The 19,325-nt window shown below is 40.4% G+C and overlaps 1 protein-coding gene and 1 pseudogene across 20 annotated transcripts in view; both read left to right on the top strand.

The window, feature by feature from the left end:
• KALRN (kalirin RhoGEF kinase) overlaps positions 1–19,325 on the top strand; it is a 687,608-nt gene that overhangs the window by 357,880 nt on the left and 310,403 nt on the right. For 16 of the 20 annotated variants that reach the window (XM_054551360.2, XM_054551361.2, XM_054551359.2 and 13 more), the window contains exons 12-13: positions 3,370–3,578; positions 6,947–7,121. In XM_054551360.2, the coding sequence (XP_054407335.2) occupies positions 3,370–3,578; positions 6,947–7,121 (384 nt within the window). The remainder of the gene's footprint in view (positions 1–3,369; positions 3,579–6,946; positions 7,122–19,325) is intronic. The other 4 variants (XM_054551365.2, XM_054551362.2, XM_054551375.2 and 1 more) reach the window with 1 other exon arrangement.
• Positions 15,939–16,031, top strand: LOC112132859 (U6 spliceosomal RNA; annotated as a pseudogene).

The raw sequence follows: 19,325 nt of genomic DNA, 5'->3' as shown, positions 1-19,325 counted from the left end.
AGCAGAAAGTAAAGAAGATCACACAAGGGAGAGAAACCAACGTGGAAGACAGTGGGGAAAAAAACACACGTGGTTGCTGCTGCCAAGCTACCTCACTCACTCCATGATTTTACCTAATTAGTTCCAGCAGACATTGGCTTGTAGTAGCTTGGCAGAAAAGATCGTTCTGGCTGGATGTCACTGACTGCTTAATAATCAGTGAAGTAGTAGCAGAAGTGTCTCTCTAATTTGGACTCTTTTCAAAGCATATTCTTCAGCGCTAAATCAGAGGGACATACATAGAGGAAACCTTTGGGACATTGAGAGAGCTAGAAAAATTACAGCCTAATAAATGGGATATTGACTCTACTCATGGTTTAGCAGCACCAACTTTTATTTCTATCTACCTTGTGGTGCTAAACCTCAGAGGTGCTTATTTAAAATTATGAACTTGCAGTTTAAGTTTGCTGCCACCAGGCAGTGACTGTGTGCAGCATGTCCACAATTTCACCTCTCTCTGTTTACATCTTTTTTTCTTTTAGAACTATCAAGACTTTTTAGTTTCTAGGCTTTCCTCGGTTATCCTGAGACAAAGTGGCAAAAACAGAATAGAGAGGCCCAGCCCAATATAGTATCTTGAAGGACCAAATTCAGTGTTGATCTTATACAAACTCCAAAATGAAGGAGTACTTCAAACTTTCCCTCTGCCCTGTAGTGGGAACTGGAGATGGCTTGCAGCAAAAATATCTTTTTTTTTTTTTTTTTGAGACAGAGTCTTGCTCTGTCACCCAGGTGGAGTGCCGTGGCACAATCACAGCTCACTGCAGTCTTGACCTGCTGGGAACAAGCAATCCTCCCGCCTCAGCTTCCCAAGTAGCTGGGGCTACAGGCATGTGCCAACATGCCCAGCTAATCTTTGTGTTTTTAAAAAAAAATTTTTTATAGATGCTGGGTCTTACCATGTTGTCTAAGCTAAAAATATCTTTTAAATGTAATAATATGTAGCACTGATACAGTATTGACTATATGTCAGACACTGTTGATAAGTAAGATAATATATTTGTGTATACACACATGTATCAACTTATTTGTAATCTTTATCACAACTCTGGGAGGAAAGCACTGTTATTATCCCCATTTTACTGATAAAGAAAGCCAAGGTGCAGAGAGAATAGGTAACTTACCCAAGATTATATAGCTAATATGTGGCAGAACTAGGATTTGAAACTTTTTTTTTTTGGAGACAGAGTCTTGCTCTGTTCCCCAGGCTGGAGTGCAGTGGCACAATCTCGGCTCACTACAACCTCTGCCTCCTGGGTTCAAGCAATTCCACTGCCTCAGCTTCCTGAGTAGCTGGGGTTACAGGTACCTGCCACCATGCCTGGATAATTTTTGTATTTTTAGCAGAGACGGGTTTTCGCCATGTTGACCAGACTGGTCTCGAATTCGTGACCTCAGGTGATGTGCCCACTGTAGCCTCCCAAAGTGTTGGGATTGCAGGTGTGAACCACTGTGCCTGGCCCCTGAAACTCTGCCTCTCTGTACAATATTTTTTCAGAGAATCCATCATCTCTTCCCTAAAGACTTATATACACTTAGAAAATGTGTTTTCTCTCTAGAAAAAACTACAGCCAGAAAATATGAAGTGACATTAAGCTATCATTATCAATATCCTATACTTCCTGGTTTTATGCTGATTTGAAATTAGCATATTCACACAGCAACATGTATCCCAGCTTATATGGTCTGGAAAACGTGTTTGGTGTTTTATTTGAAAAGGAAATAAACTGAACTAATTACAACCAGATTTGCAAGCTGATAAATGTGAGGGATGCTGAATAATAATTTGCATTCCCTATAGCAATCAGCATAATACTGTAGGCTTATTAATAGTGCTGTAAGTTTATCTAAAGCATTAATAATGAGGAAATAGTTCAGTCCTCACAGTCTTTGAAGTGAGCAGGGCAAATCTTATTCTTCCTATTTTGTAGATAAGGAAACTAAGGCTCAGGAGGTTACTTACCTGTACAAAAAGGACATTCTTTACACTTTCTTATTCATGGCCTCCAAAGCTTATTAATCTTCCTGTTAACCTCTTCTGCCACATCTAGAGCTTCTCTATCTAAGGAACAAAGAATAACTTGTCCAAAATCTTGAAGACTATTTTTGTCTCTCTATATTTTTTTAATCTTCCCTTATTGAAAAGGCCATACTGTAATTTACCATACTGAGAACCAACTCGATGAAATAATATTCTTGAGGTAGACATTTACCTATGTTTTTAACAGGGAAGACTTTAAGATGTTAGAACCAGATGGAAACTAACCAGTTTATTTTGTGCTTTCCCCAACCTACTTTACACATGATGTCATGGAGATGGAAGGGTATAGTGATTTGTGCAAAGGCACCATGAGTAACCGGAGGAACAGAAGCCAAAATCTGCATCTTCTGACTCCATCTATCAATTTTCTCTCTCTACTGGCTTTTTTCCTAGTAGAGCCCTGAGCTTATCTTTCCTGCTAGTCAGGTGAAGACTCCTGGTTTCAAAGCAAACACCAGACTCATCTTCCCCTCTCTCATTTATGAAAATTCTCAAAGTAGTAAAAAGTGAGCTCTCTGGCAGGCCACTGGAGACCTGTATTCAGTATGATGAGGAAAAGCTATCAATAAATGATTTTTCAGTAATTCAGTTTTAACTCCTCATCATTTCCAGTGCTTATATTTTGTTCAAAACACTATACTTTGCTCTTTTAAAGTTGTCTGGCCAGTAATACCTAGTTGCATTTTATCAACTTGAATATTACAGGAAAATGTCTCGTATATTTATTGAAATTAAGATAAGCCACATCTTTAGCATTCAACTTTCTAACCAATTTAGCAATTTTAAAAAGAACAAAATAGTATGGAATAGGTACAGGTTATGTTCAGTTAATGTGCATTTAGTTCTTATTGACCACCACATTCTTTGTATATTTGCCATATCGTGATACATTTCTAGGAATCAATGTGCACAGAGTACATGCTCCCTTTCCTCCTTTCTGAAAGATGAAATAATATTTGTTCATTCTAGTCTCCTGTTCTTCCTAGTGGTGTCTCAAAGATGACTGATCTCCTTGCTCTAAGATCATACCTATAGGTTTCCCTGACCACAGGGAAGTTAAGCCAGGGGTGATTCCTGTCTTTAGAGACTGTCAACACCAATGGAGTAAACTTAGCAAAGACTGGTGATGAATATAAATGTAAAAACACAAACTGACCCATAGTTGTGCTGATGAGAATGGCACTGACTGGTTGAGAGTAAGTTGGGTGATTCCAGTCTAGCTTCCTTGCCCTCACCCCAGCCCTGGCCTCTCCCATCTTCTCTGAGTGGAATCTGCTCTCTCTCTACAGTTGTGGACATGGATGGAAGACCTTCAGAAGGAGATGTTGGAGGATGTCTGTGCAGACTCTGTGGATGCAGTCCAGGAACTGATCAAACAGTTCCAGCAGCAGCAGACTGCCACTCTAGATGCCACACTCAATGTCATCAAGGAAGGCGAAGACCTTATCCAGCAGCTCAGGTCAGCGCCTCCCTCCCTCGGGGAGCCCAGCGAGGCCAGGTCAGCATGGGCAGAGCTTTCCAGTGGGAAATGCCTCGGGCTAGACGTGAGATAAGTCCTGTCCCAGTCTTGACTCAGCAAAATCTTGCTTTGTGGTCTTGTGTGAGCTTCGGTTTCTTTATCTGTAAGATGTAAAAATGCCTGCACCATACTCAACTTGAACCTAGAATGAAATAGTAAATGGAAAAGCTTTAATGTTTCAAAGAATTATTTATCATTCAAGATGTTATTCAGCCATCAGTAAGTAACATAAATACAACAAAAATTAACAAAAGACAAAAAAAAACACAAAAGTAAAAAATAATTAAGAATTAGGGCATATTTGCTCATGCAGAGAAATAGACATTATGGAATATAGTGTTATTTGACATCTGGTCTTAGGCTGAACTCTGACCTCCAGTGCCCCAGTCAGCAAAATCAGATCATTTTGCTGACGTTTGACTGTGGACCCATGAAGACATAAAAAAAGTGTGGTGGTGTCCTACCAGTTCCCTGTTACCCAATTATGACCTTTTACCATTCCTTGCTGCCCAGAAAATAAAACTCCTTCTGCATCAACCTAAACAAACATAACTAAGAAGACAAATCCTGTCTAAAATTTTTCATTTGTTTAGAATTACCCAGGCCATTGCCTCCTTTTTCTATTGGCATCAATATCTAGTTTTCTGCCCCTGTCAAGGACCCTGGCTCCTTAGATAAAGTGTCATGAGGCCTTAAGCAAGCCCTCAGCAACCAACCCCATGCCCAGGTGCTGTATAAATAGGACTTGATGGTGCTAATGATGCTTGCCCACAGGGACTTGTTCCTATCCCAAAATCACTGAGTGCTGGGACCTCTGCCAGCTCTGGACAGAAATAATCTCATCAGCAAGTCCCAGGCCATCCCTAGGGCCTAAGGGAATTACGTCAATTGGAGAGGGTTTTTTTCACCCATACCAGTTGTCCAATTAAATAAACAATGATAAATTACCTTTAGAAGGCCCTGGCATGTTTTTCTGTTGGAAATTAATAATTTCTATTCTAAACATGCACACGAGATGCTCCAAATCCTCCTATTGCATGCTAACAAGACAGCCTCTTTTCCTTCTTCCCCTAATTATCTTCATGAATATATAATACATGACAGCTTTGTCTGCCTCCCTAGGAAACTCCACTGTCATTTGCTTCTGAAGAGAATTCCAAATAGTGGACAGTCATTTAACCTCTCTGGGCCTCAGCTGCTTCGTCTGTGTAATTAAGGGGTTCACTCTAGGAGCTCTGGCAGCTCAAGAATTTTGTGATGGCTTTGTGTTATCTATTCAAATACTTTTCACAGGCTTGGCTGGCTTCACTTTCTGTGGGTCTAGGCCTGTGGAGATGCCACTTGTTCTTAACAACTGTAAACCTGCACAATACCTAAGGCATAAGGCTACTTGATGATGGCAAAGGCAACAATGTGGGTGATGCCTGCTCTGCAAGATTAAATTCCATGGGTTTCAGAGAGTACCGTAGGCATAGGACCAAGAGCCACTGGCGACCGTTCATTGTGCCAGTAACCTGACTCTAGCCTAGGCTCCCCTCCCTGACATGAAGGCAAGTCAAAGAGAAAAAGAAGTAAATGTTGCTTAGTGGACATTGACAGGATGCCTCACATGTGCCAGAAACATCTTTCCTAGGTCTTCCTGATTTTTCTGACACTTGTCACTAGAGCACCTAAGGGAGCTTTTGCATCATCTCTGTGATTCCTAGTGAGTGTGACACTGACATAGTGCCGCATAAAATGGTCCAAAATCATTCTCTTCCTTCTGGAAAATTTGTGATGGAGAAAGACTGAGAGGAGCAGTCCAAAAGAATAATCACATCCTCCCAGCAGCAAAGCCCTCAACAAATACATAACAGATAGCACTGAGTACATCTCATGTTATTTTCATGCCTGGGGATGTCCGTGCAGTTATGGGAGTAGAAACTGTGCCTGTATCACAACAAAGAGGCCAGGGTGAGGAGGCAGGAATAGGGAGCCCTGTGAATGGTAGACAGAAGGGCACTTGACAAATTAGCCTTATGCCATCTTCAGAAACAGAATGAGCTCAGATACCATTGCTTCTGAGACAAACACAGGCTAAAAGAACATGGCTTTCAGAAAGCCTGCTGATGAGATGATTGGAAGTAAATGATTTTCCCCTTGTCCTTTGACTCCTTAAATTGTATGAGAAGCTAAGAAGTCACAAAATAATGAATGTGCCAGTTTATTTCAAGTTTTAGGGCTCTAGCTTACTCAAGGCCCTATGGAATCTAAACTTCTTAGCCTCCATCATTTTCCCGTTATAGTTACCACCACCTCATTTTTCTGAGCAAATCAATCTGTTTATCTCTCAGTTTCCCTCTATAAGGCATCACCTCTCCCTACTACGTTTGTATAGACTCTCCCTGCTCAGAGGAGGCTACACCCCCTCCAATTACTTGACTGTGTTTCTCCATTTCTTCAAACCCCCAAATCAAAACTGTTTGCAGCCTTTGTTGGTTGTCCCAGCTTCTTAGGATCTAGCCTTTACTCTCCTGATCAGCACTTAACACTTCACTTGTGTCCTTTCAGGATTAATAATCATCCATACATGTTACTGGTCTTAGTTCGTGTGCACTCTTATTTAACAGCAAACTGTGAAGTGAGCAGGGCAGAAATTATTAAGTCCACTATTATTAAGTCCACTTGACAGATAAGGCAGCTGAGGCTCAGAGAGATGATTTCCCAGGGCCACAAGCCTAAATGTATCAGAGCAGAGACCTAATTCAGGTTTGCAGGCTCCAGATCCTATGCTTTCCTAAGTATAGCCTGAGCCTGTTTAGTATAATAACACCAGCCCATAACTTTAGCATAGCTTTATAAAGAGCATGCTTACAATTTTGGCAACCATGACATCATCTGTTTTAACAAAGAGTCTGTGAAGTAAAACTAGGAAGATTTTTTAAAAAGATGCCTTTAATATGTTTGTCTGTATGTATTGTGATAGATGTATATGTCTGTGTGTTGAAACTATACATATTAGACTACATATATGTGTGGAACCATTCCATTTTTCTAATATTTTATGCCTTGTAGAGTCCTTTCTCATGCATTATTTCATCTTATTTCTTTCACAATCCTGCTTGAGGAGTAGGAGAACAACTAGTCTTGGAAATAGACTTGTGAACCCAAAAAGGATGCACGTAGCTTTGGTTCACTCATTAAGCAGAGAGCATCAGGCTCACAGCAGGAGTTTGATAAATGTCTGTTGATTGAATGACTCAACTGATTCACATCCACCTTGCTCAGATGAGGAAGATCCCCCTCTTTCTCTCACTTTTAACATGGAAAGGCCTCTCCCTCCCTTTTTTCTCCCCACTCTGCCACAGGGACTCGGCTGTGTCCAACAACAAAACACCCCACAGCAGCTCCATCAGCCACATCGAGTCGGTCCTGCAGCAGCTTGATGATGCCCAGGTGCAGATGGAGGAGCTGTTCCACGAGCGGAAGATCAAGCTGGACATCTTCCTGCAACTGCGCATCTTTGAGCAGTACACCATCGAGGTAGCGGGGGGGCCAGGAGGGGAGGTGGAGAGGGGCCAAGAAGTGCTTCCTGGCCAAGGGCACTGCCCCAGGGACAGGGCAGTAGCCTAAGGAAATTAGAGCATCCAGCATGCATTTTTACAATGCAAGAAATTCCCATCCACCACGACGTATTCCTTCCAGTCCTTCTCATCCCCTACTGCCAAGCAGAGCCCCTCTATTTTACTTTCTGTCTGTAGATTACTTTCTTGAGAAGTTTTTTTTTTGTTTGTTTGTTTTGTTTTGTTTTGTTCTGTTGAGAAGGAGTCTCGCTCTGTTGCCCAGGCTGAAGTGCATTGGCACGATCTGGGCTCACTGCAAGCTCCACCTCTCGGGTTCAAGCAATTCTTCTGCCTCAGCCTCCTGAATAGCTGGGATTACAGGCATGCGCCACCACACCTGGCTAATTTTGTATTTTTAGTAGAGATAGGGTTTCACCATGTTGGTCAGGCTGGTCTCGAACTCCTGACCTCAGGTGATCTGCCTGCCTCAGCCTTCCAAAGTGCTAGGATTATAGGCATGAGCCACCGTGCCCAACCAAGAAGTTTTTTATTGCTATCCATTAGACGCTTACTTGGCATTTTCCTGAAATACCATCCATAGAGCTGGTAGTTTGATGATTGGAGTAGAGTCATTGAATTTCACAGCTTTATGAATGGATAGATGTTAAAATTAGGTGGCCTTCTTAGAGCTGATAATATAAATCATGGGTTAGATTCAATCACACAGCAGTTAAGAAGCCAAGCACCACAGGAAGGGGAACCTGTATCCGCAGTTTGATTTCTACCTATTAAGAAAGTAAGCCTGTGCTAAGACCATTTGTTACTTCATCTCATAAACTCCTCAGTTTATTTTCGGAAGGTTGGAATCACATATTCTGGTAAATTTATGTCCCCTTTCTCATACCAATTAGTAATGTCTTCTCTCACATAATTTCCCCCTCTTAATATTTTCTGCTTTGAAACCGTAACTCAAGCCAGGCCAATAGGGTTTCTGTGGTATAAGGAATATCCAACATAAGGCACTTTTTCCTTTTCAGGGATAGCAAAGGGTTAAATTAAAGGCATGTCTTCTCTTTGCTCCTGGCTGGTATGGTAGGGGGAAAAGCCAACTTTCCACCCACCATTTCTTAACTTTGTTTTCCATTCCAACCATCTCTCTGGAGTTAGGGCTTCTGGGTTTCTGGAGAGTGAGCTTCCCAATAATATCTGCAGAAACTTCAATGGAACACCTTTAGAAGCAAATTTTTTTTTTAATATATTGAAAGCTCCAATATCCCATCCTAATCCAACTCAGTACACGACACTATCTTGGGAACAGCTACCCTTTGCTTTAATCCTAGGTCCAAAAATGTTCATATTGAGAATCTGAAATGTAAAAGAAAAGCAATCATAAAGGTATTCATCTTTCTATCCCTTACTCTCTTACAAGCACATCTGTACTCCTGCCTCCTTGGGAGAACTTGTAATTTCTTGCTTAAAGACTTCATGTTCTAAAAGGTGCTTTCTGGACAGGTCCTGGAACAAAGGAGAAGTTAAGCCGTTAAATCTAGACCTTAACTATCCTTCCAACTGATTTCATAACCTTAGGTGAATTTATTTATACTTTTTATTTATTTTGAATGTACTCTCAGGATTTCAGGTGGCAAGTAGTATCAAAACATGTTTTGAAAAACAATCAAAATGCCAGTGGGAAAATAAAAATATTGACATGTAGTGACGAGTGTATGTAGTGAACATTGTAAAGGCAGGGTAACAAGATAATAAAGAGATAAAAGAGAGGGTATGGTCATTATTCTTTAGTAATATGGATTGAGATGTACAAAAATAAATACAGGCTAAGTTGATTAAAGTAACCTAAGGCATTCCTGCAATCATTCCTCAGCTCCATTTTGCCCACTGGGAGTGAATATATCCATGGAGAAATTATGTTAGCAGGTGTGGTGGTTTTGCTGTTGTACTTCTTATTTACTCTCCTGTCATTCCAGGTCTGCTTCAAAACATGCTTAAGGGGGAGGAAACAATCTGAGGGTTTGGATTAAGTTTTATTTGAAAAGATGGCTGTGGCCTGGAAGTCAGGGTCGCTGGTTCAGTGCTGGAATGGGTCAGTTAGCTTCACTTTGACATAGACTACACCCCTCACATCAGCTGGGGGCATCACAAGGGTGTCTTTGCTAGCATCAATTCTAGGCAAATCAAATTCTACTCCTAAAAAACAATCCAAAGCATATGGAGAAAATATCCTTTAAAAAATGTGGGTTTAAATCACATGCGTTAAAATTGGATCTGGCTTAAAGGTTACGAGAGAGGAACTTGACACTTAAATTATGGAGCCAAGGGTGGTGGCTCACGCCTATAATTCCAGCACTTTGGGAGGCTGAGGCCGGCAGATCACTTGAACTCAGGAGCTCAAGACCAGCCTGGGCAACGTGGTGAAACTCCATCTCTACCAAAAATATAAAAAAATAACTGGGGTGTGGTGGCGAGCACCCATGGTCCCAGCTACTCAGGAGGCTAAGATGGGAGGATCACTTGAGCCCAGGAGGCAGAGGTTGCAGTGAACTGTGATCACACCACTGCACTCCAGCCTAGATGACAGAGTGAGACCCTGTCTCAGAAAAAAATAAAAAATAAACAAATAGATTATTGGATTTGCATTCTTTAGCCTTTATATGTATAAAAATTCCTCGTACCACCCTAAGTACTGGACAACCTGGTATGCAGGAGAGCAAGAGTGTGAGGGCCTCATAAAATGAGGGAGAGAAAAATCATGATAGGATCCTGCATCCTCTGGTGTAGGCTATAATATCCGTATTTTAGAAGGGGTCTTATTCCCTTGTCTTATGGGGGAGGCCCAAAAGCTTGGGGAGAATGCTACATCTAATCTTAGAACTGGAAATCCTGCCAAACCTATGGAAAAGTTCTGCTTCAAGTCAGATTGTCAGAAGTTATTTTTGAGGGTGTTGAGATTTATTCAAATACCAGCTATGTCTCACTGTGGGGATGAAGAACAAACTTTTAGAGAAGCTTCTGAGTGTGAAACTGAGGGTGGTTTCTGTAACGAGAGGCGTGTTTATGCTGACATAAGCCAGGGCAGGGTCTGTGATTATAGGACCTACAGTGTGGTTTCTTTCCTAAAGGAAGGCATTTGATAGACATGCTCCAAATTCCTCGGGATTACTGAACACCGGAGGAGGCCTGCTACCCTGCATCTGAGGAATCTAAACATGACTCCTTAGCCATATCACTGAGGGCCCAGATGAGCCAGTTAATGTAATCATTAGGATAGCACATGAGCTGCTGCACCTGTCTCTTTTTACTCAGTAATAATGGTGCTCACATTATAACCTGGAATGAGATCACAGGGCATGCCCACGTAAGGTGAAACATCCTAAATTTGTTAGTCAGATGTTCAAAACCAGGTCCATAGCTGGATTCCTGGTATACCTTCTTGGATTCCATGGAGACCAAAGTGACCTATAGTGAAACATGATGTTCTGTAATGTTTTTTCCTGTAGGTTCAGCCTCCTTCTATGAAAGACATTTTATATAAACTAGTTATGATAGAAGAGACATTTCACCGAATACAAATGTTTATTTTGTGATGGTAAGAATACAGGTGATTTTTTTTCTTATTTTTGATGCTTTCTTGCATTTCCAAGTTTTATACAATTAGGATAATCAGAAAGAAATGAAAAATATATTTAGAAGCAAGAATAGGCCAGTGGTCTCCAGATATTTTTGATTGGGTACCGTCTCAATTTTTTTGAACTTGCAACCCCCTACATATAAATATTTATTCATTTTTAAGTTATAAAAATGTTCGGTCACTGGCTAATAATTTCAAAATTCAACATGCTCTTTGGGAGAGGTTTAGTTTTTTCATTAGAAGTTGTGGGTTCCATATTTCAAATAGTCTTCTGATAATTTCCAATTTTTTTTGCCTGGTTTCTTGAGAGATCAGATTAGATTGTCATTGTTGCCTTACCCCATAATGTGGCTGACAGAGAGTTCAAAGTTCTCTTGTGCTTTCATGATTAGTATTATCTTCAAACTGCAGTTTCTTTGCAGGAAACTCGTTAAACCATGTGTCTTTTTGTGAAGGTTAGTTTAGTTAAAACTAGATAGTAGATAAATCTATTTAACTAGACACATGAAAAAAAGCAATAATTTGAAATGTGCTGAAAGCAATGAACAGATGAGCCACAGTCAGCCACTGAGTTGTGACACTCCTACCTTCCCCGAGGAGCCCTCTTTTTCATGCACTACACAGAGCCATCTGCCATGTGGTCAGAGTGAGACTCCAGCACCAGTCTACTAATGAAAATCCTGGGAAATTTTATATACTTTGTATTGGCTTGATAAAATATACGTGCATAATATAGTATATACGCATATATGCATATTTATATCAAGATAGTTTTTCTATTATCAATGGATAATTTGGGGCATTTTCTGAGATGGGCATACTCATGTTGGAAAGCCTTAGAAATGACACTAAGAAAGATATTCTAGACAAGGGACTTTCTGAAAATATGGGCCACCTTTATGGTTTTTCTTTTAAATCTCTGTGTAATTGCAAGCAAGGTGTGCTTAATGCACCTGAAAGTTTATTTGAGTAATTAACCTGAGTAGGGAATGATATACCAATTCTAAATCTATGGGGTTCATGTAAAAGAAATAGGGGCCAGGCTAAGGCTGGGGAGAAATGGCATTCAAGGAAGAAACTTCTGCCTAGAGAAGATAAGCTGATTATAACTTACTGGTGGTCTCAACTCTTCAATTAGTTGCACACAGAGGTCCTTTGCATTTTATATTAGAAAGAGACCATTCAGTCAGCCTTTTACCTATATAGAAATTCAACTCAGTAAACATTTGGTGAGCACCTCCTTATGTAGCAAAAACTATGTTGGACATTAAGGATATAACAGGGAGACACAGAAACAGAGAATCATCATGCAATTTAAGAATTCTATGATAGAGGCTCCTAGTTTGCAGAGAACACTGGAAGAGGCAGATGCTTAGCCCAGTCAGGATGTTCGTGGAGGGTTTCCCAATGAGGTTACACCTGAGGGCAGGCAAAAGTTGGTGGCTAGGATTTGGCATCCCTGGAGGATACCATCCAGCCTCTACCAGAATATCTCCAGAGCCCAGAAAGGGGCTTAGCAGAGAAGGGAGAAGAAACGAGGGATGCTCATGATCTCACTATTGTGTTGAACCAAAATCTCCACCTTTTACACTTCAGTCCTTGTTCCGCTCTCTGGAAAAAAAAAGAACTAGTCTGCTCCCTCTTATTTGGGAGCCTTAAAAATATTTGAAAATGCTTATCATAGGCCTCTTTTCCTTTATCTGAAAAATGGTGAGATTTTATGAGTTATTTCTGAAGTCCCCCTGACTCTAAAAATGTTATAATGATTTCTCCTTAGTGTCAGCCCTCTGTGGTATATATCCCCTATTTTATTCACCTCTTTCTAGATAGGACATGGTCTCTAGACACTAACTCTCTTGGTCACTGTCTGCTGAAGGGAGCCTGGCTCACATACAGGCTTGGATGTGTCCTCTTCAGAGTACTGGCTCTGGTGCAGCCCAGGAGATAGGTACCTTTTTAATGACTTTGTTACCTGTCTTGTCTAGGCTTTGCTTGCTTAAAAGCTCCTGGTTGTCGTTTGAAAGTATGGGCTTCCAGTACACTGACTTAAAAAAAAAAAAAACTTAAATGGCAGCTTTTATATTTTGTCACTCAAATTTAGTCTTTTTTTTTTTGCACAGTTCTTCTGCCTATGAAAATAGATATAAATTTAATTTATTATTACTATCAATGTTGTGGCTGTTTGAAAAGTTGGGCAGGTAAGACAGGGCTGTCTGGTGTGTCACTACAGGTTCTTATCTGGGGGACACAGAGCCATTAGTCTGCACAGTCACTGTTAGCTGTGGATCATCTAAGGGCCCATCATCTAGTCCAATTTCGCCACTTCTTCTTCCATAAAAACCATTCGAGACTGCAAGGCCTTGCTCTTCTCCACATTTGTAACATGCCAAATCCACCAACATAGCAACTATATCAAGAAAGAAGCTAAGATCTATTTGAGGTCATCTTTGTGGACTCTTCCTAGTGATCACTGTCACATTTTCTAAATGTACCCCCAGAAACTTTGGGAAGAACGTGTAGAATTAATACAATGAAGTAAACCTAATCCTCACAAAATATTTATTTCATAGTCTCTTCTAGACTTTTTGACAAATTAATTTCAGGATCACTGGGAGGTTTTCCCTACTATCGTCCTTTTTAAAAAAAATCAGGATTATTCACACAGCTTTAGTATTCTGTCAGGTCACCTGTTTTCCGTAGAACTGTCAAAAATCTCTGATGGAAATGTTCAGATCGCTCTGTAATGGGGTGGGTCTGGGGCTGTGGACCTGAACTCAAGTAATATTATCAAGGTTCAAATGCTGCATGCTTCTCCTTTCTGGTAAGGATGCAGTAGAAGATGTTCAGCTTACACGGGAGGAAAAACATTCTGACACTCAGGCATAACTAGGTTCTAGAATGAGTGAGCAATATACGTTATAGGAACTCTTCAGCAAAAGAGAGATCTTTTAAAAGGAGAATAGAGTTCCACAAATCTCAAAATGATAAAAGGCAAAGGTAGGGACACAAGTATAAAAAGGAATGACCAAGATCCCTCCCAACCCTGTTAACTGACAGTTGTGATTATATCAAGGACCTCAGGGTTTTTTTGTTTGTTTGTTTGCTTTTTTGAGATGGAGTCTCGCTCTGTCACCCAGGCTGGAGTGCAGTGGTGCAATCTCGGCTCACTGCAAGCTCCGCCTCCCGGGTTCATGCCATTCTCCTGCCTCAGGCTCCTGAGTAGCTGGGACTACAGGCGCCCACCACCACACCTGGCTAATTTTTTTGTATTTTTAGTAGAGATGAGGTTTCACTGTGTTAGCCAGGATGGCCTCGATCTCCTGACCTCGTGATCCGCCCACCTCAGCCTCCCAAAGTACTGGGATTACAGGCGTGAGCCACCACACCTGGCCAAGGACCTCAGTTTTAATCATGATGATAGAGAAGAAAAGAACATAAAATTGGCCATAAAAATAATCCAATTATCCAAATTATTCAATTGGTATAGAAATTAAGTAATTGAACATTGGAACTCATCAATTATAGCATTTTTGCAATATGTTATCACATTATTTTGCCAAAAATTAAAAACAACTGACTGGATTTCATTATTTCCAAGTCCCTTTTCTTTTCTGGAAATTTCTTACAATATCCCCAAAGGTCTTTAGCTATTTAAACAAATATTTTAACTCTTCAGAGAGATTATACCTATTACTAAAACAGGGAAATGCTATGATAACTTTAAAATAATCTGCTTTAGAATTCACTAATCTTATCATTTTAAGAATTGATTAACAGAGAGGAAATCAGCATTATATTGGACAAGAAGAGTAAATGACCATGGTACTTTAGCTATTTTATTCATTGTGATAACCTATATCAAAAATTATAGATAAAATAGTTCTTCCCATGCAATGAGATGGTTTCTTCAGCTGCAATATGTCTTTCCCTATCAGCCAGCATTTGTAGGCCAGTGGAGAATATTTGTCTTCCACTTTCCTCATCTTCACAAAAATAATGATGTCATAAAACAGACAGATGCTCATTTTGCAATTGACAACCCAGGTATGTCAATGGCATCCCATCACAATGAAATGCCATGGACTCTTTCTTCCTACTGGTAATTGGAATGAGATTGAATCTTAACATATGCAACATATGTAGTGTTGATTAATGTATATAATCACCTTTGCTGAGAGACAGTAATGCTGTGATCAAGTGTGTAGGATTTTGAGTTAGACTGCCTGGGTTTGAAACCTGTTTTACTAACTTTACTAGTTGTGTGGCCTTAGGCAAGTTGCTTTGCTTTTTTTTTTTTTTTTTTTTTTTTTTTTTTTTGAAACAGGGTCTCACTCTGTCACGTGGAGTGCAGTGGCATGATCTCGGCTCACTGCTATCTCCGCCTCCTGGGTTCAAGTGATTCTCCTGGGCTCAAGCCTCCAGAGTAGCTGGGATTACCGGTGTGCGCCACCATGCCCAGCTAATTTTTGTATTTTTAGTAGAGACGGGGTTTCACTATGCTTGCCAGGCTGGTCTCAAACTCCTGACCTCAGATGATCCACCTGCAAAAGTGTTGGGATGACAGGCATGAGCCACTGCACCCAGCCAGGCAAGTTGCCCTTGAAGCCTTGGTTTCCTCATTTGAGAAATGGAAATGAGATAATATTTCCCAGCCTATTGGGTTACTGTGAGGATTTAATAAGTTAACATATAATATTTTTAGCAAAGCTCCTGGCAGTTAATCAGCACTTAATACATAGTAGTCAGCATTGTTATTATTATTCATAATATGTTTTCTTTTATAAATATATATATTTGCTTCCAGGTTTTAAGCAGTTAAACATCCCTTCTTATTCTTTCTCATTGTTTCTCTTCTGATTTGTTACTGAGTCATATTAGGAGATCCCTGAATGTTTATGCAGAGAACCTACTGTGGGAGCCAAAGTCATTTGCTCTTGCCTTACAGAGACCCTGCCTGTGTTGGGAACAGATCATATTTCTATCTGCTGCAATTTAAGTCTCAATACCAAATTGCAGATGTGTTTCCCATTCATGACAAAGGCATCTGAATAACCAAATAATTCTATATAGGTTAATATTACCTTTATACTGAGCAATCTGGCAGAGTCGGTTTAAAAAAAATTACTAAACTCTTTAAAAATACACTGTACTGTGCTCACTTCGTCAGCACATATGCTAAACTGGAACGACACAGAGATTAGCATGGCCCCTGACACACAAATACGTGAAGCATTCCATAAATTTTTTTTTTTTGAGACGGAATCTCGCTCTGTCGCCCAGGCTGGAGTGCAGTGACACGATCTCGGCTCACTGCAATCTCCGCCACCTGGGTTCATGCCATTCTCCTGCCTCAGCCTCCCGAGTAGCTGGGACTAGAGGCACCCGCCACCACGCCCGGCTAATTTTTTTGTATTTTTAGTAGAGACGGGGTTTCACCGTGTTAGCCAGAATGGGCTCGATCTCCTGACCTTGTGATCCGCCCGCCTCAGCCTCCCAAAGTGCTGGGATTACAGGCGTGAGCCACTGTGCCTGGCCAAAAAATGTTTTTAAAAAAGAAAAGAAATACTGGAGGAAGGCAATGTGTTTTCTTGCAAGGATAAATTATGCCTGGCATTTATCTAAGGCCACAAACACAAAATTTCTTGGTCTGCTCAAAAATATATGATTAATTTAAAAGGCTCATGTGAAGTGAAGAAAACTGAATTATGGGTTTTGTTTTTTGTTTTGTTTTGTTTTGTTTTTGTTTTAGAAGAAGAAGAAAACAAGAAGGGTAAAACTGGCACTTTTCTGAAGTGAGAATAGTAAAAAGAAAGATATCCCCCAAAATCAATTCTTGGAGCAGCCCTATTGATGTAACACCATGGTTAAGAGCATTGGACTTGGTCATTAAATGCTCAACTCTGCCACCACCAGCTCTGAGACCATGGGAAAAACTATATGACTTCTCTGTGCTTTCATTTCCTCCTATAGTGCTATGAGGATTAAATAAATTTGATCAAACACTTAACACACTACCTGCCCCATAATAAATGCACAATACAAAGTAAAATGTCTTCTTCAATCATACTATCTTCTTCATCATTATTGCCAACATCTAAACACTGATCTGAAGAAAGAACTACACAGTGAGATTTCCAGTGTTGCAGGTGATAATGAGTTGAAGTGGGTAGACCACAGGAAGTGGGAAAAAAAAAGAGGGCAGGTGAATTTTGATTCAGGCAGATACAGATCAAAACATCTGGGGAAGAGAGACTATAGCTTTCTCTATGCATAAATACTGGGGATGACCAAGAAAACAGAAGGAACCAATGGAGAGAGCTCTCTGAAAACAGAGCCCAAGGTGGCTGCTAAACCAGCTCCTGTGAAGCAAATTTTGATGGCAGAATACTGGATTTGGTGGATCTCATCTGGCAGGAACACCTTGGGCTTCTTTTTGAAGTGAGGCTTCCCATTTTCCATTTCCCACTGCCTCTTACCCTTTTTTAAATTTTATTTTGGTGCTTTCTCTGATTTCCCTTATTGATGTCTCTAGAGTAGACAATTGTTAGAATAGAAATATTGCCAATGTATCTGTCAAAGAAATCATCATTTCCTAACTCTCCAGTTAATTCAGGAGAGTGAGGGAGACAGAGGCCACTAGAGCAAGTGGGGAACTGAGCGGGCCAGGAACTGAGATGGAGGTAAATGAGTGGAAGGAGAAAGCAAAATAGGTTGACTGAAAGCGGAATGGCTCTGGGAACTTTGTGTTCCATCTTTCATTCACTGGCTTCAGGCCCTAGTTTCTACCCTGAACAAATTCTCTCCAGATGGTGTTAAATCACTAAATTCACTTGCTGGCACAGGCTTTTCTTTTCAGTCTTGTCTCTCTGCATTAGCAAACTAACCCATGACCCATGTTATTAGATAAGCTACAGAAAAATATTCGGGTCTAGGTGTTGTCGTGAAGCTCTTCATGCCAGAGGGTTTACTCTGAAGAGTGGTCAGGGCTTAAGCAGATTGGGAGGAAGGACAAGGGCATTTCAGGGCTATTAGACCAGTGAAGAAGGCTGGAGAGGGCAGAACTTGCTCTCAGCATCAGCAAGTAAACCATCTGGCTGGTTCATAACAAGAGCACAGGGTAAGCCTGGAAACCTAGGTTTGTTCATTAGCAGTAAGGTCAACTTAAGGTTTGAAAACAACTATTTTTCTTTTTAAAAAATGAGCCCCTATTGTCTTCCAGCCTTATGCCCCAGAAAGAAGGTGGGGAGGAAGAACCTAATGAAAAAAACATTCCTTGAGGAAACAGAAAATACTTAGGAAAGAATAATTTAAATTACAGTATACGTTAAACACACACAAATCAGACTAATTGAAAGCTGTGGGCATCAGTGCCTGGGGGAGAGAAGGGAGGGGGAGTCCAACAGAAAGAGGAGAGAGCCTGTGGACCCAGGGAGGGCAGCCTTAGGAGGAGACCCTGGAAATTCCCATTCATCAGGCTTCATAACCGACCTGGGTTCCTCAATTCAGTAGTTTCAGGTGATGAGAGTGGAGGAGGGTAAGGAGAGGAGAGGAAAGAATATAGAAACAGCAGATATAGAATCCTGGACATATTTCACATTTAGCTTAGATTCGAATTCCTAAGATCCCAGACCTCTGAGATCACTCTCTCAACTAAAGCCCTCTGACCTGACTCTGTTCTACCTCACCAGGACCGTCAGCACCTTCCACTCCATAGATTCCTAGCTATGGGACTCCTTAGATCTTCCTGCAGCAAATAGATAACTCATAGACTCAGTTTCACAGAAACAAACAGAACTTAAAATCAAAAGAAAAGGCAGGCTCTTCCTTTCATGCTTGTTGTCTTAGTTTTATTCTAATTCCCCTTAGTTTGTAGGCCAGAAAATGGAGTAAAAATTGTGATTTGGGCTATTTTACATATATTATCTGATAAAGAACTTACATCCAGAATATATTTAGAACTTTTACAAGTCTACAATGAAAAGTTAATTAACTCAGTATTTTAAAAAGGACAGAAGACTTGAAAAGACATCTTACAAAAGTAGATATACAAATGGTCAATAAGCATTTGAGAATGTTCTCACCATCATGAGTCATCAAGAAAATACAACTTAAAACCATAATGAAATAGCACTTCACACCCACTAGCATGATTAAAATTAAATAGACTGATAATGAAATGATGGTGAGGGTGTAGAGCGACCGGAACTTGAATACGTTGCTCCTAGGAATGTAAAATATTACAATCATTTTGAGGAACTCTGATGGTTCCCTTATAAAGTTAAACATACACCTACCCTATGACCTATATATAATTCCACCCCTAAGTAATTATGCAAGAGCAATGAAAACTTATGTCCACAGAAAGACATCTATAAGAACTTTCACATCAACCTTATTCGTATTAGCCAAACACTGGAAACAACCCAATAATTCATTAGGAGGAGAATGGATAAACACATTGTGGCCTATATGTACAATGATACTCTACTCAGATGTAGCAAGGAATGAACTAAACATACACACAGCAGCATGGATGAA

Source organism: Pongo abelii, chromosome 2, assembly GCF_028885655.2.
Source record: "Pongo abelii isolate AG06213 chromosome 2, NHGRI_mPonAbe1-v2.0_pri, whole genome shotgun sequence".
In the NCBI taxonomy this organism is placed as follows: domain Eukaryota; kingdom Metazoa; phylum Chordata; class Mammalia; order Primates; family Hominidae; genus Pongo; species Pongo abelii.
This window is presented reverse-complemented; position numbering and strand designations above follow the sequence as displayed.